Raw genomic sequence first — 16,849 nt, forward strand, 5'->3', positions numbered from 1 at the left:
CTAGCAACAACTAGCATGGCAGTGTACACTTGCTGTTCCTGGACAAAACATTTTATAATTGGGTGCAGACAGTACACACAGGACTTATTTTGACCTCAAGATCTGCTTATACAATAAATCTGTACTGGGGCAAGACACATTTTGCTCAAATACATGGTTAGAAATTGGGTGCAGGGCCTTTAAAGAACACACATTATGCCAAGTTTACTTTTTTAAACATGTTATAATACTTATACTTATACTTGTTCCCTCATTATAAACATACATTCACGCAGCTCTAAGTAATCTTCTGTAGAAATTTTGCCTCTGAGCCTCACCAAAGACTGAAATTCTCAGGATTATGATGTCATAGGTAAAAGCTCTGCACAGGTCAAGTCCATAAGTAATTAGCATCTACTGCCAGTAGATGGCGAGCTGCACCAGATTGGAGTATGGGGAGTATTAAAGTTGATTGATTGAGTCTGTTTTTTATTAGATGTTATTTTAAATTCTAAAGCCAAAGCAGAAGTGCTCAAGTACATGTTTAAAGACCAATAACAAAACAGATAATGCATAATGTTTGTTCTTTAAAGTACTCATTTTACTGATCAGCAGAGTAGTCAATATTTTATTCAAGTCATAGTACTGTCACGGCACAGTAAAAGTATGGGATCTGCAAACTACTCTGAGATGTACAGTTTCATTAAGAAGTTACTCAAGTAAAAGTAAAGGAGTACTAGGAATACCGCTTGACCTGTGCTGATCAGATCACTGCAGATGACCTAGCCAGTGTTGATTTTTTTTCTGTTCAGTGGCCTACATACACACCTGACTCATGATCACAGGTGTAATAATGTGGCATATTAGCTTCTATCTTTAGCATTGTTAGCGCTTAGCGTGGTGTTATCTTTAGGCTACATGTTGTTAGCACCTAGCATGTGGCTGCGACAGTTAATGTGTGAACGTGTGTGGAAGTGTGCACCCTCCAAATCTCGCTCACAATAACCTCTTTAACAATACAGGAACTTTGAAAATATCTGCATCTGTTTAAGAAACAAGAATGAACAATCGTATTTGTATAAGCTCTAGTGATGATGCCACTGACCCCGCCCCTTGTCACATCCCCTCTCTGTGGGATATATAAGCCCCGCCCCCTGACCCTCCTCTCTTGGGTATTTAATTGGTCTGCAGCAGAGTAGGACACAGGCACATGGACCAGGAGACATGGACTCAGATCTTCTCACACCATTTGTGGAGCTGGAGGAGGACTTCTGCTCGGTGAGACATTTATGACCAACCATCTCACGCACACTCATAAGACTACAGACAAGAACTACCAAACATCTCATGTACACTCAGGAAACAACAGAGAAGAACTACCAAACATCTTCTGTAGACTCATGAGACTGTTAGGACTAAGCAACCATCTCATACTCACTCATCTACAGAGAAGACAACTGTGTTAGGTGTCAGACTGTAACAGCTTACTGTTGTTGAAGTGTAGATGTATACTAGGTGTACTATGTGTACTATGTGCTAACTATGTTTGTGTTTGTTCCAGACTCGGGGCCTAGACTCCTGTGTGAGCCCTCAGCTCAGACCTGCAGGGCTCCAGCGAAGACACTCACACTGCCCCATTACTTTACCAAACTCCAGGATGAACAGCAGTGAGGTCCCAGGCCCCTGGGGGCCCATACTGGTAGAGCAGAGGTGGAGTCGTGAGCTGGCCTGCTCAGCCCTCAGCCACATCCCCTTTAGAATGGACCGCTCTGTCAGTATGATCGAGGGCCCTGCACTGCCTCCACCTCCAGGCCTGACCCCCAGCGCTCTGGCTCCTAGGACCCTGGCCTTAAGCACCCAAACCCCCAGTGACCTGTCCCCTGAGATGCTGTGCCGACTGCCTTCATCCCCTCTGCTGTCCCCTCGCTACAAAACCGAGCTGTGCCGCACCTTCCAGGAGAACGGGGCCTGTAAGTATGGGGCCAAATGCCAGTTTGCCCACGGATCCCAGGAGTTGCGTGGCCTCAGCCGACACCCCAAGTACAAGACAGAGCCCTGTCGCACCTTCCACACCATCGGCTTCTGTCCCTATGGGGCCCGCTGCCACTTCATCCACAACGCAGACGAGCTGTGCCTCGAGGCCCGCAGACCAGGGGGCCCAACGCTGCGCCACAGCATCAGTTTCTCTGGGGTGTCCTCAGGGACTGCTCCTGTGCTCACCCGGGCCTGCTCCATGTCCCCTCCGCCCCTGTCAGTGGCTGGCTCTCCAGACTCCCTGTACACGTCCCCTCTGCTGCCGGAGCCCGGGGCCCTCAAACACTTCTCGTACCCCCTGTCCTCTTTGCTGGACTCAGGGGACGACCTGGCTCTGCATTTCTGTGCTGTGCCAGAGCAGGGACCCGGGGCCCTGTGGCGCTGCTCTTCTCAGGACTCTGTCAGTGAGTGTGTGAGTGAGTGTGTGAGTGAGGAGGGCTATGTGTCCTCTGGCTCCCGCTCTCAGTCCCCCTGTGAGCCCCCGCGCCTGCCCATCTTCAGCCAAATGTCCACCAGCGAGCACAGCAGACTCCGACTAGACCAGGACTAGACAAGGACTACACTGGGACTAGACAGGGACTAGACAAGGACTACACCAGGACTAGGCCAAGACTGAACCAGGATAAAACCAGGATATAACCAGGACTAAGCCAGGTCTGAGCCCGGGTACATGCTGTAGTCAGGCTGATGTCCAGACTGGGCTGTTGTTGTGCATATTGCATTGTAAAGCTGACTCCCTGTATACTGTTGTATACACACGCTTGGGTACTCCGGGGCTCTCTGTGTGAGCACTTGCACCCAGCTCCTCTTGGGGCCCTCATTCTAGTAATGTGTTCAAACATTTACCTTAATATTAACCTTTATTTTGTATTTTATATTTTTACAAAGAGCTTTTCTGAAGTTGAAGTTTTATATCAACTAATGCTTATACTGAAGAGAACTCGAATCACTTTGTTTATGCAGACTGAATGAAATGCTCGAACTAACTTAAGGTCTTAATATTTATACACGTTTATATATTGCTCTGGTAGTTGCTCTATTATTGTTTACATTATTTAAGTGCATTTCTGTTCTTATAATTTATTGTCTCAAATGAAATGAAAATAAAAGTGCTGAATGCAAAAAGGCTGTGCTTGGGTTTTTATCTCTCTTTACCATCCGATAAAGGTTTATCTTATCTTAAAACAGTAATGTAACCAGCAGACAGAACTTCTGTAGAACTAAACCAGGACCCAACTCTATCTGAGACTAAATCAGGTCTGAACCAGGACTAAGCAGGTCTTGAAGAACAGGAAACCAGCCCAGACTGTGATCCACATCCTACTGCAGAGAACATGAAGGCCCAGGATGAATCCCTCATCTTCTCCAACTCTCTAAGCCAATTTTGGTTATTGCCATGGTAACCAGCCCCACCTGTTCTTCCCCACTGAGATACTTAATGGGGGCAAAATTGGATAGTGATTATAATATACAATTTAATTTCAGAAGGTTTTCAAAGATTGTCCTTGGTATTAAAACTCAGGGGTGTCCAAATGTGTTTTTGTGGCCCAAATGTGCGCTTGGAAGTATGGGCCACAGAGTGACTCATTCAGAGAGCTGTAGAAGAGCTCTGACACTACCAACACAAATCCATCCCAGAAACCGTAATGCTATTAAGGTTGTGAGGATGTAGAAATTCTTCTTAAAGGTACAGTACGTAACTTTCTGGAGGTGGCACATTATCATGATTCCATGGAAACGTTAAAACATGGTTTTATTGGAATATCCTTCATTGAGATAGATAAATCTTATGCCATACTGTGGAATATAATAGCCAAAGGAACAACATTTCCATGGAAACATGCAGGAGGAGGCCTTCCTACAGGCCATCTTTGTGGAGATGCAAGCCACTTAGGGTAAGGAAGCATGTTTTCCCTATCCCTAAGTTTTTAGTGCAATAAACGCAACCACTTGAAGTTCCGGCTAGGTCAGTGTTTTTTGGTCAGATTGTGTTAAAACAAAGCTCAGATTAACGTCTAACTTGAAAAACAGTGCTTCAGACAGAGCAGTGTCTCTAGTTAGCTTCATTCCCCAGGGAATGTTCATGACATCAGCTGTAAAATATCAATATGTGTGATTTTTTAGTTTGGCAAAAGAGAAAGTCGAGAGTTGAGAGAGTCTTGAGTAGACTTGTATCATAGTCGTGTTGTGGTTCTCAGGGTGCACTGGGATTGCTGGTTTGAAACATTCAAACCTGTGTGAGGGTGCAATTTGGATGCGGCCCCATATGAGGGTGCGATTTGGATGCGGCCCTGGGGGAGAGGAGAGGTTAGGCCTGACAGATGCTCCTACAAAGGGCCCCAGACAAAGCCCTGACCCCAGGAGCAGGCATCACAAAGGGGCACGCACCATTCCCACACTGGCTCCTCCGCTGGTCCTACTCACTACCTCCAGCTGACATGTTTGGTTCTCCAAAGATACGTCTGTGAAACTCAAACTATATAGAGATTCTAAATGTAAAAGTGTGAAAGGAGCACTGTGTAACTTTTCTGGTTCTTGTCTCCGTGGCGATGTTATTTTCTTTCTGAAATGTTCCATGGTGTAGCATTGAACCTATCCAGCTTGTATTTATTGACAGGTGTTGAAATTGCTCAAAAATTCTTCCAAAAATATATTCTTACTGTGAGAGTGTTTGCTTTTCCACAGATCTGACCTGTAACTTTCATTGTCTTCATGGAGATATATAACCCATACTGTGGAACATAATAGGAAAGCGAATTCCAATAGGTCGGCTTTAAGAAATCACTCGCGCTTACATGCACAGGGAACTCTGACTGCACTAAACAACCCAATTCAAATCTTTGCCCCAAAACCTTTCAGACCACTTGTCCCAGTCTATAGCAGGCCAAAGAACCAAACAGGTGTGAACGGGGCTACAAGGGACAGGGACATCTAGTAATTTAGCATTAGCACTAAAACTTTGCAGCTATAACTGTTAATAAAAATATCAAACATATAACCACACTTTTGGTAAACCTAGATGAGCCACATCTCATTTACACTGAGCGTTTGATTTTCAGACCTGTGACAAACTTATCTTTGTCATCTCTGCTGATCTAAAACCAGAGAGTTTCCTGGATATTTCTTACCTCATGCAGTTGAATTCCTCTCCTAGTCTGCTCCTAATGTAAATCAGACATGAGGCAGGAATCTGAGTACATACAGACTTCTTCAGATCTGTTAATGGGATCTTTGTGATTCAATTCGCAACATCTCAATAGTAGTTCCCGGGTTTGCATGCATTTATATAAATCTGTTTAAATTGAACCAGGCTAGTTATCTGGTTTTCAATCGCTTTCAAACATCGCCTACAGAAACAGGGATGTAGACTTGTGCTGTTTAGATGCATTTTATTGACTACCAGAATTATAATGTACTGTATGTGTGACATCACCGAAAGTGTTTGGCTCCAGTCAAATGAAGCCCACTGAGGCTAACAGTTTTAAGGGCGAATTTGGAGCCAATTTGCATATTAAGAATTCCAAACTGCAAGTATTATAGTAACCAAAGAGCCAATCTGGAGCAAGGTTGTTGAATGTAATGCCCCTTTCTGTCCACTCTGCTGGTTTAGCAGGGAGCGGGCGCTTAACAACGCGGTCAATGAAACCTGTTGCTAACGCTAGCGGAAGCAACCTTAGGGAAAGAAAGCGTCTAATTTGTCTATTATTAATGTTCATATCTTTATTTATGGACACAATAGTGAAATAAAAATACCAGGATGTAGAGCGGGTCAATAGGAACGTTTTAAGACCAAAATAATCAGCCTGACAGCAGCAGTTACAGAGAGAATGATGACAGTTTTCCAATATAAAGTGAATTCAAGCGAAAATCATTGGAGCTGGAAGCGTGCCCATGCTCACTTCCTATTTGGAACGCGCCGGCTAACAGGTTAGGTTATATACAGTCTATGTACAGTATTGAACTGTACTTGCACTTTCTATATGCTGACTGTTATTCCTAAACAATTTAACATGAAGCAACTGCTGCTGTATCTGCACTAATATAATGTGATATAGATGCATGAATGTCTGAATGTACACTCCCAGTCTAAAGTTTGGACACACTTTTTTATTTATTTTTCTCCTTTATTTCCATTATTTACATTGTAGATTCTCCCTGAAGGCATCAGACTTTGAACAACTGAATAAAAAAATAAAATAAAATATTTAGTTGAGCCATTTAACTTTCTTCTTTGCTACATAATTCCATATATCTTGCTTCATATATTTGATGTCTTCTGTATGTATATAAAATGTAGAAAGTAGTAAAAGTACACTAAAAATCCACTAAAAACGACAATGTCTCCAAACTTTTGTCTGGTAGTGTACGTGGAGGTGGAATGAGTGTGTTGGACTGTGGCCCTCCTCTTTTTTAGGACTGCAGATGGAAATGAGCTTAGTGAGCTACTGTCGTGATCCCTGTTTTGCTGTCCTTGTGTTCTCGCTCCCCCCTCCCTCACCTGCCTGTCTCCGGAGCTGGGCGGAGTCCTGAGTCCTCCTGCACACACCTGCTTCCCATCAACGCAATCAACACCACCCGCCGTGGATAAGAGGAGTCAGGACCAGACACTCGGTGCCGGAACGTCCGCGTGTTTCACGTGATTATGCTCATGGCTTAGTACTTTGATCCTTTCTTGTACACGCTTGTCTTATTGGAACTTTTATGCTCTGCTCCAGATCTCCGCCCGAGAACCAGCTCCGGACTCCCCCAGCACCCGCACCTCCGTCCTGGTATGGTCTTGTGTCTTACCTTGTCGTGCACTTGTGTCTCTCCGCACTCACGGACCTGCACCCACGCTCCCCAGCTACTCTGGATTTATGAACTATGTTATTTCGGACACTTTGCTATGAAGCACCCTCGTTCCCCGGCCTTGTGGATAAATGAACTGTGGTCTCTATGAACACTTATTGTGAATAAAAACTTTGTTAAAATTTCGTGAGTCTCGCACCTTTGGTCCCTACGTCCCGCTGGTTACGACAGCTACAATGTGGCACCAGCCTGTCTGCCCCCCTTTATGTGACTGTACATAAGCCTGTCACGATAACATATTTTGAAGATCGATATATTGCTGAAGTAAATATAGATGATAAACGATAATATTGAAATTCATTTATGCCACTGACACAAAAACCCAAGAGCAGATTTAAACCACAAAAACTATTCTAAATATACAATATTGTTTAAAACCCTTGAGCTGCAATAAATAAACAGCAGAATGAAACACTTTAGTAGATGCTTTGCAGCTGTAATAAATCATTGTCAAGTTATGAATTCAACCTTTTTTCAGCTCAAATCTTATCATATAGACAATAAATAATCAAACATTTCTTGGTAGTGCAAAGAAAATATGCACATGACAAATACTGAATAAAAACAAACAAGTTCCTACTTTCATATACTGAACGATAAGTCGATATAGACATTATCATGACAGGCCTAACTACTTTGTCCTGTTAAGAAACTTGGTGGCACTCATATTTGCACAGATCACTCTAAAGAAGAGGTATTATGCAAAATTGACTTTTTGGAGCTTTCTACCATATTTTCTACCAACGTTGTTCCCTCATCAAAAACAAGAGGTTTTAGATGTCATCCATAAATGTTTGAGTATTTTTGTGATCTCTCTTGTTCTTATTCCAACCCTCATTACGGTTAGGTGTAAGATTCTGTGCAATGCCTACGTCACCCATGCTCACGTACAATTCTCCATAAATACACAAAAACATGATACAAAACTGTACACAGCATACCTGATGTGATATGCAGTGTATTTGATTAGCAGGATGCACGCTGATTAGGTTGTGAAAACGCTCTGAATGGGCAGTGACTTAACACGGAGAGCAAAGGGAGGGGAGACTCAGAACGGAAAACATATTATTAAATATGTTAATATGATATTTTCGGCAAATATAGAATTTTCAAAACAATAAAAGGCAACATGGTGATCTATATACGTTATGTGTTAGCAGTTAATACCCCATAAAATGAAAATACTCTCTCTTTAAAATTAGGACTGACTAAATCTGGAAATAAATACAAATACAGTTGAGGCTGAAAGCATTAAATTCGCCTTCAAACCAGAGGGTAACCGGTTCAATACTCAATAATACTGGTCTCTGGGTAAAACATGGCCAGAAAGGCACCTGACCTAAATATAAAGATGGGTTCTCAGGTTTTTATGCTGAATTCATTATGTAATAAATTATTATTCAAATAATTAAAAAAATAAATAAATAAATGAAATGCATATCAATAATCAATAATATCAGTAAAACAATTTGACATTAAAAGTGCTGTACCAGATTTTACTGATGGTTTGCAGTGGTCCAAGGTTATTCCTCACTTACCCTATGCATTCAGAGCATCCTAATTGTTCACCACAATTAGTTTATAAGCACTTTTCACAACTCTCAGAGACCAGAGTTTGGCTCTCATGTCAAAACTATCAACAATTAGCATGCTAACATTCACTTCCTGGTTATCAGACCATAAAACATTTCATAATTGGATATAGACAGCACACAGCAGGTTTATAGTGACTTCGAGAGCTGCGTAATATATCTGTACTGGGGCAAGACATTTTTGCTCTAATACATGGGGAAAAAATCAAGTACAGGCCCTTTAAAGACTTGGAGGCGGCATAGAAAGCACATCCCTCAATTCCCGCTCTGACAAGTACATTAGTATTGCGACCTCAAGCACCCACCTTTGGCTATAGATGAGTGAGTGATTGTGGTGCCTGAGGGCAGCTGTGGCTATAATAGTGTCTTATCACAGTGAATGAATAATGCACTGTAAAGAGCTTTGGGTGTCTATGAATCCTTTTGTTAATAATATTATCTGATCTCTACTTTCACTTGATTATTTGACTTTTTTAAAGACTTTTGGGTCATAGTTTTGGATATTTCTTTCAAAAACAGTGACTCTCCCATAGAGTTCTACAAACCCCCCGACATCCATCTGAAATTATGACATAATCAAATCCACAAATGTTAAACCTTCTCATTATTTGTTTGGGATTGACTCCAAAAAATTCATATTAATCTTGTGTCTTAAAGTACTTTCTACTGACAACAATCACATCTTTGGGGTTGAATAATGGCACAATTTTCTGAAGCTATTGTTTATTCATACTGACAGAAGATGTTGAACGTAGTGTCAATTTTTGTTTCATGTGGATAAGCCCAGTAATTACAGAGATATTAACCATAAACCACCTCAACACCTCTGCAATCTGACAGTTACCCAGCAAACTCCACCTGATAATTCTGACCTGTCTCCATCTTAGGTTAAAGGTCCTCTATCACACAAAATTGACTCATATGAGCATTAAGCCATGTTATAATGTTGTTACCTCCCCAAAAAACATACTTGGAGTTGTGTTTTGTTTCATTCACACATGTTTGAGTAACCCTTTGTTATTAGACTGTCTACATCTCCAAAGCTCAAAATGCTCTGTTCCACCTTGTGATGTCATGAAGCAGTAGTTTTCAAGTTAACAGCTCCTTTTACCTTTAGTTCAGAAGAGATTGGCAATTCCAGAGCAGACATCATCCAAACGATTCAAGTGAAGGTGGGTGTATGATGTTCTTGTATTACCACATGACATCACAAAGTGGAAGAGAGTATTTTAAGTTTGGGCCTAAATATGAAGGTTCTGTGTGTTAAACATGAGTGAATGAAACAAAACAAAACTCCAGGTATGTTTTTGATTATTACATAGATCAGAAAACAGTGTAATATGGGCCGTTGAACCTACAGGGATTCCCAACCTACTGAAACATCTTTATAAATAGATGCGCATTCTCAAGTATTTTGTACTCATTAAACAAGATGAGTAAATTCTGAGATGCCATCAGATTCTTTTTGTGTACTGGATTTCGGAGCAGGTTACCGCTCTCCCCCGCTCTCCCCCCTAACCCAGGTCTCCTCCTCCTCCCTCCCCACAGGCTCTCCCCATTCAGAGCTAATGCCTCCATTGTGGATGTGCTGTGGGCCCTTTTCAGTCCCACATCTGTATGCTAATGTGGGTGTGGGAACGGGCCGGGCCAGGGAGGAGGAGGGGCAAGGAGGGAAAAAAAGGAGGAGGAGGGGGGGGGAGATATTCAATCTAAACAGAAAGAAACGGCTGTGACGACGACATCTTGACTTTTTTTCTATTAAATAATAAATCATTAAAAATAACGTACGTAATGTACGTATCCACGCTCAAAGACAGCGGTGGAAGTGCGGTCCTTGGCGTAGACCTATCCCACTTCAGCAAGATGGCGGCTACACTGAGGAGGGTAGATTCTCGACCGGAACCTTCAAACTACACTTTTGAAGAGTACTTCGTAAGGACCCTTGAAGGGTGCATTTGGCGAATTGAGACACAGCCTACATCTGTCATGATGCCTGTTTTTCCTGTCCTCCTGTGCTCTCTCCCCCTCCCCTACCTGTCTGCCTGGAGCTGGGCGGAGTTCCTGAATCCTCTCGCGCGCACCTGGAGCGCATCAGCGCAATTACCTTCACCTGCTGCCGAGTATATGAGGGCTAAGCAGAAGACACTCGGAGCCAGACCGTCCGCGTGTTCAACGTAAATGCTCCAGACTATTTTTGCATTTTGTTACCTGTCAGCCTGTTTGCTTACTGGATTTTTCACCTCCTTCCAGGCTCCTGCTCCTGCTCCTGCTCCTGCCTCTGCGCTCCAGCTTCGGTATTGTCTACCCTCTGCCCTGCCTCCTCGGTTCCGGCAGTCTCTGCTCCCGCACCAGTCCTGGATTATCCCGCTCCTGCCCTGCCCTACGTCCCGTGTATGATTAGCGAACAATCTGAATTGATTTTGATCCTCACTGTAAATAAACGCACTGTAAACTTGCCCCCGAGTCTGCACTCATTGGTCCGCACCCGCACTAGCCGTTACGACAACATCTCCAAAGCTCCAAATGTTCTGTTCCACCTTGTGATGTCATGTAGTGGTAGATTCAAGTTAACATCTACTTTGTTTAGAAGACACTGGCAATTCCAGGCCTGAAATTATCCAAATAATTCCAGGGAAGGTGTATGGAGTTTAAAAACACAGTGGAGCACTTCCTGTATTACCACATGATATCACATCACATGAGGAAGTTACTCTGAGATGTCAAATATTTAAGAAAATCTTATAAATATTGTGTGTTCCTAAACTAGTGAACTGTCAGTGTGAGAACTAACTATAGATTCACTCCATGAGACTCATCTGACTAAGGCATCAGCGCCATCTGCTGGACAATCTGCACAGTGCACTTGGGTTGTGGCTCTGTCTGTGATGTGTAATATCCTCTAGGTAGTTTGATCACACCGTGTAACTACAGTGAGTTGGGCTTATAACACTCAAAACTACACTGCGTCACTTTTCCGGTAGGGGGTGTACTACCTGCTCACCTGCTCTAAAATGTTTCACAGTAAACTTATCTATTTTGGGTCAGATCTCTGGAGAGGCAAGGCCACTCTTAGTAAGAATGTTTTTTTTTTTTCCCAAGGTATATTTTTGAGCAAGATCAATTGATTGATCGAGATCGCTTGCTCTCCCTCTCTTGCTGTTGCTCTCTCTTAATGAAGAGTCAAAATGATATCTCCTTTTAGATGATGAAGAAGGGGAGATGGAGAGGCTGAGGAGGAAGACTGGTGATTCTGCTGCTGTGGTGGACAAGAGGCAGAGGAGAAGCATACACTGGGTCATTATAAATAATAAATAATCTCATTATCACCCTCCACGGGTAGTCTCATTCTTTTTCCATGCTTGGGTTCTCTACCAGAGGCCTGGGAGCTTGAGGGTTCTGAGCAGTATCTTTCCCGTTCCTAGTACTGCACTTTTCTGGACTGAGATGTGTGATGTTTCCTGGCATCTGCTGTAGCCACTCCTGCAGTTTGGGGCTTATTGCTCCAATGACCACGGGCATTAAGGGGAAAACATCACTAAACGTGTGTAATGTAACAGCTTGATTCTACAAGGGGGAGAGTGGGGCGTACTCTTTCAGTCATCTGTAGCACTCATTTACTGTCCGCGGCTCCAGTAACCCACAACCCCCACCTTATTGGCCAACTTTGGTGTCAATCACAAGCTAACAAGTTTGTTTTGCGCTGAGGAACGAAGTTGGCACTGTCAGAAGTTTATTATGCTTGAAATCGACAAAAGAAATGCAAAGAAGTGACTGAGCAGATTTCACTTTCCTGCAGCAGATTGGACATGGAGGATCTAACTTCCTTTGTGGACATAATTTCTTGACTGGATTATATTCTCTGGACCTTTACGGAACGAATGAGACCAACTTTGTGTGAATATGTTGATGTTTGACAGAACCAGAGCGCTCAAAGGTAAGTGAAGTCCAAATCCACATTTCTGACTTCTCTGTAAAAACGGCTTTCCTGTCAGCACTGTGGTGATTAGAGGTGTAAATGGTTTACATATTTACATATAGAATGATGAATGCCGTAGCTTTCATTTGATGTGTAGATTGTTTGTGTGGGTGACGCAGAAATACACGTACATTGCTGTAAAGTTGTAACGTAAAGGCGATGGTCCGCCCGCGGAACGCCAAGTGGTTAAAGGAACCCACAGATTTAGATTTTAAATTCCATTAACATGACCTTCCTATGTCCTCAGATATGGTATTTTCTTTAAATACCACATGTTTTACACTATTTCTTTGTCCTACTAATGTATTTTTTCCAAATATGTGCTCCAATGACCACGGGCTCCACTGATGTTTTCACCTTCCAGGCCTTCTCCAGCTCTTCTTTGAGCCGCTGGTATTTCTCTAGTTTCTTATGATCCTTTTTCCTGATGTTCCCATCACTTGGTACAACAATGTCCATCACAACGGCTTTGCTCTGTTGTTTATCCACCACCACAATGTCTGGTTGGTTTGCCATCACCATTCTGTCAGTCTGTATCTAAAGTCCCATGGGATTTGGGCTCAATCGTTCTCCACTACCTTTGGAGGTGTTTGCCACCTTGACCTTGGGGTCTTTAGTCCGTACTCTGCACAGATGTTTCTGTATACTATGGCTCCACTTGGTTATGCCGCCCTATGTATGCTTTCCCTGCCAGCATCTTACACCCTGGAGTTATGTGCTGGACTTTGTGTGTGTGTGTCTCTGTCTCCCTTCAGGTTCATATTATAAACAATGAAAAGAGATTACAAAGTGTTTTTTATTGAAGACAGAGTGGAGTGAAGCTGAACAGGTAAGTAGGAGGCAGGCAGGTCCTGGACAAACAGATAGGTAAAAATCCAAAAATAATAACATTAAAAAAATAATAAAATCAGGAGCCAAAAAGCATTACTGACTGCGCAAGTAGCAACAAACAAACTGGGAAAGAGAAAAGGGCTGCTGAGCATCTTATGCTGCAATGTTTCAATGCTTGTTGCCAGATGTGCTGCTCTGGTGCAGGAGGAGCTGCCACACCCACATAGGTAGAGACACACATCACACAAAAAGGGAGGGGGAGAGAGACAAAATAGGAGGCCATACTGCAGACTGTGACCGTTCCTGGGCCATACATATATGTTCCTGGGTCATATATATGTTTTTGTGTTCTGACTCTCGTGATAATGTACCTCCATAGACCATCTGGACTGTGTCTGTCCCTGCACACATTGTGATCTTTGGCGGGAGACACATGGACCAGAGTAGGAGCAGCTGTGGTCCTCAGAGACACATCACACACCACACTGCATCTCAAACAGCAATGCTTCAACTGCTGCTTGTATCTCCTCATCTGCTTTAAAGAAACCCAAAGATTTAGATTTTAAATTCCATAAACATGACCTTCCTATGTCCTCAGATATGGTACTTTCTTTGAATACCACATGTTTTACACTATTTCTTTGTCCTACTTATGTATTTTTTTCCAAATACTTATTCAAATTAGTATTTTGATATTAGTTATAGTATCATTTAGTATCTAAGGTTGAGGTTAAAGAGAGGACGTAATGCTAAATAGATTTTTTTTTTAGCTTTCTACCATGTTATTACGTTGTTCCCTCATCAAAAACATGATATAAAACTGCACACAGGAACTTGACAAACATGATGCGAGGTGTGAGTTGTTTCATTAGCAGGATGCATGCTGATTGTGTTGTGATAGTGCTCTGAAGGGGGAGTGACTTAATAAGGAGAGCAACAGGAGAGAAGACTCATAACGTCAAAAATGGAAGTGAAGCTTATAAAATATGTTAATATGTTGCTTTTGATTAATATAGCATTTTCAAAACAATAAAAAGTATCATTAAAATATTCTCTCTTTAAGGTGTCCCAGTAGGAAATGTGTCCTCTGCATTTGACCCATCCTTCAATGCCGCTGGACCAACCTGCAGTGCAACAGGGACCCATTTCGAGCTAGTCTTAGTCAAAACTATCTTAACTGGAAAATTTGACCTATTTTGATTTGGGCTGATACTTTTGACAGCCCAAGAGTCGTGGTGACTGAAATGGCAAAATAAACCAGAGAGAGCAAGAGGGGCAGTAGTGGTTCAGTGTTTAGTGTATTTGCCCACTAAGAGAAGGTTGGCTGTTTGCTCTCAGCTCTTACCTGTGCATGCTAGTGTTGTGTCCTTGGGCAAGACCCTTCACCCAAATTGCTATTGTCGTATGTTGAGTATGTGTGTGAGTGATTAGTGGTCACAGATGCCATTGAGTCAGATTAGCAGCCTATATTTACCCCAGGGCAGCTGTGGAAGTAATTTCCAGCACCATGGGAATGAATAATGCAATGCAAACAATGAATGAGTTATTAGTTAAGTATAGTTATGAAAAATGCACTTGCCCTTTGCCCATTGCCCTTGCTTGAGAGCTCAGAAAATGTCAGTTTTCACCTACCCTGTATCCCTGCCCCCTGAAGTTATTTTAAACCTCAACTTGCATATTCTCTGAGCTCTGGCCAATTAGAGGAGGTGATACAGTTCTGTTACAAATACATGCTATAATTATACTCAGGTACAAGTAAAAGTATGTGTGAAAATGTTACTCAGAATATCTACTTATTTCAGTATGAGAATGTGAGGAGGAGCTTTGTGGAAGAGGGTGGAGCTTTGAGGAGAAGGGAGGAGCTGTGAGGAGGGGTAGGAGTTAAGATGGAGAAGGGAGGAGCTTTTTGGAAGAGGGCGGAGTATTGTGGATGGGAAGGAACTGTTAGGAGGAGGGATGAGTTGTGAGGAGGAGGGAGGAGCTTTGTGGATGTGAGGAGGAGGTTTGTGGAAGAGGGCAGAGCTTTGAGGAGGAGCAGGAGCTGGGCTGTGAGGAGGGGTGAGGAGCTGTGAGGAGGAGCTAAGAGGAGCATGGAGCAGCTATAGGAGGAACCGATCTACATTCCTCCTGTTTCACTCACACTTTATGTATATCGTAATGTGTTACTGTCACACCTGAACCTCCACATGTGCCTAGGAGCCAACAGTTCTGAGCTCGTGCAGACTACCAGGTCTGAACTGTAAATGAGGACACCAGAGGACCATCTTGCTGCTCAGAATAAACACATTAACATCAAAGCTTTATATGTACACAAAACAACACACACAAAGAAGTTGGCTTTCCATGCTTCTTGAGGACAACACATTGACTTTGATTAATTTCCTGACTGATCCTGACCTCAACCAGCCTTTTCAAATGATATTCTCTTACACCTGTGTAGCCTTCTCTTCAGCGTCTCAGGTCTAAAGCAGCCTACACTCAAGCAGGGACTCCACAGAGGAACTTGCCTGGGATCAAGAATACACACTTCTCCAATACTTTAAGAAGATGTGAATCTGGTGCACCTCTCCAAGTTCAAAAGGGACGTCACTGACGGGTGGGTTAGTCAATCAGGGACACGCATGGTCTGTTTGTATCAGATCAAATATGTCCACCTGCGAGGACTGATGTGGGACTGATGTGGGACTGATGTCGGGACTGATGTCGGGACTGATGTGCAACTGATCTGGGATTCATGTGGGATTCATGGAGGACTGATGTGGGACTGATATGGGACTCATGTGGGAGTGATGTTGGACTGATATAGGACAAGTGGGAGTGATGTAAGACTGATATAGGACATGTCTGAGTGATGTGGGACTGATGTGGGACTGATGTGGGACTGATATGGGACTGCTGTGGGATTGATGTGGGAGTGATATGGGACTCATGTGGGACTGATGTGGGACTGATAATGGACTGATGTGAACCTGATGTGGAACTGATATAGGACTGATATGGTACTCATGTAGGATTGATATGGGACTGATGTGGGACTGTTGTGGAACTGATGTGAATCTCATGTGAGACTTATGTGGAACTCTTGTGGGATTGATGTGGGACTGATATGGGACTGATGTGAGACTTATGTGGGACTCATTTGGGATGTAAGTGAGACTCATGTGGGGACTAATGTGGGACTGATGTGGGACTGATGTGGAGACTTAAGTGGGACTGATGTGGAACTGATATGGGAGTGATGTGGGACTGATGTGGGACTGTTTTGGAACTGATGTGGGTCTCATGTAAGACTTATGTGGGACTCATTTGGGACCCAAGTGGGACTCAGGAGGACCGGATGTGGACCGGGATATGCAAAGAACCTTTTCTGTGATGCGGCATCAGAATATTGCACATTCTGCGCACGTCTGTTCCCGCGCAGCTAATTCCAATTCAGCTGCAGTGAGCGGTGCTTCTGAGCCCAACACTTTTATATCTCTTTATCAAAGGCTCTTCCATGTGTGATGGACACGCGCGGCGCGTGACTGTGGCCAGCGAGAGTCCCGTCTGAGTCCCGCGAGTACGTGCGTGTTCCTGTGGGCCGCGGCAC

At 43.2% G+C, this 16,849-nt stretch overlaps 1 protein-coding gene across 1 annotated transcript; it reads left to right on the forward strand.

The window, feature by feature from the left end:
* The first annotated feature begins 1,187 nt into the window (after window positions 1–1,187).
* LOC117380677 (mRNA decay activator protein ZFP36L1) lies at window positions 1,188–3,133 on the forward strand. Its single transcript, XM_033977508.2, has 2 exons — window positions 1,188–1,257; window positions 1,541–3,133. Exons 1-2 carry the CDS (start codon window positions 1,204–1,206, stop codon window positions 2,561–2,563), a joined length of 1,077 nt encoding a protein of 358 aa, XP_033833399.1. The 5' UTR covers window positions 1,188–1,203; the 3' UTR covers window positions 2,564–3,133.
* The last annotated feature ends 13,716 nt before the right edge of the window (window positions 3,134–16,849 follow it).

The sequence above is a fragment of the Periophthalmus magnuspinnatus genome, chromosome 13 (genome assembly GCF_009829125.3).
Source record: "Periophthalmus magnuspinnatus isolate fPerMag1 chromosome 13, fPerMag1.2.pri, whole genome shotgun sequence".
NCBI lineage: Eukaryota > Metazoa > Chordata > Actinopteri > Gobiiformes > Gobiidae > Periophthalmus > Periophthalmus magnuspinnatus.

What these genes read in the sequence shown, in the direction of transcription:
- LOC117380677 (XM_033977508.2), top strand. Translation starts at nt 1,204, where the DNA reads ATGGACTCAGATCTTCTCACACCATTTGTGGAGCTGGAGGAGGACTTC. An exon ending in TGGAGGAGGACTTCTGCTCG is followed by an intron (nt 1,258 to 1,540) that starts GTGAGACATTTA and finishes TGTTTGTTCCAG; the next exon opens with ACTCGGGGCCTAGACTCCTG.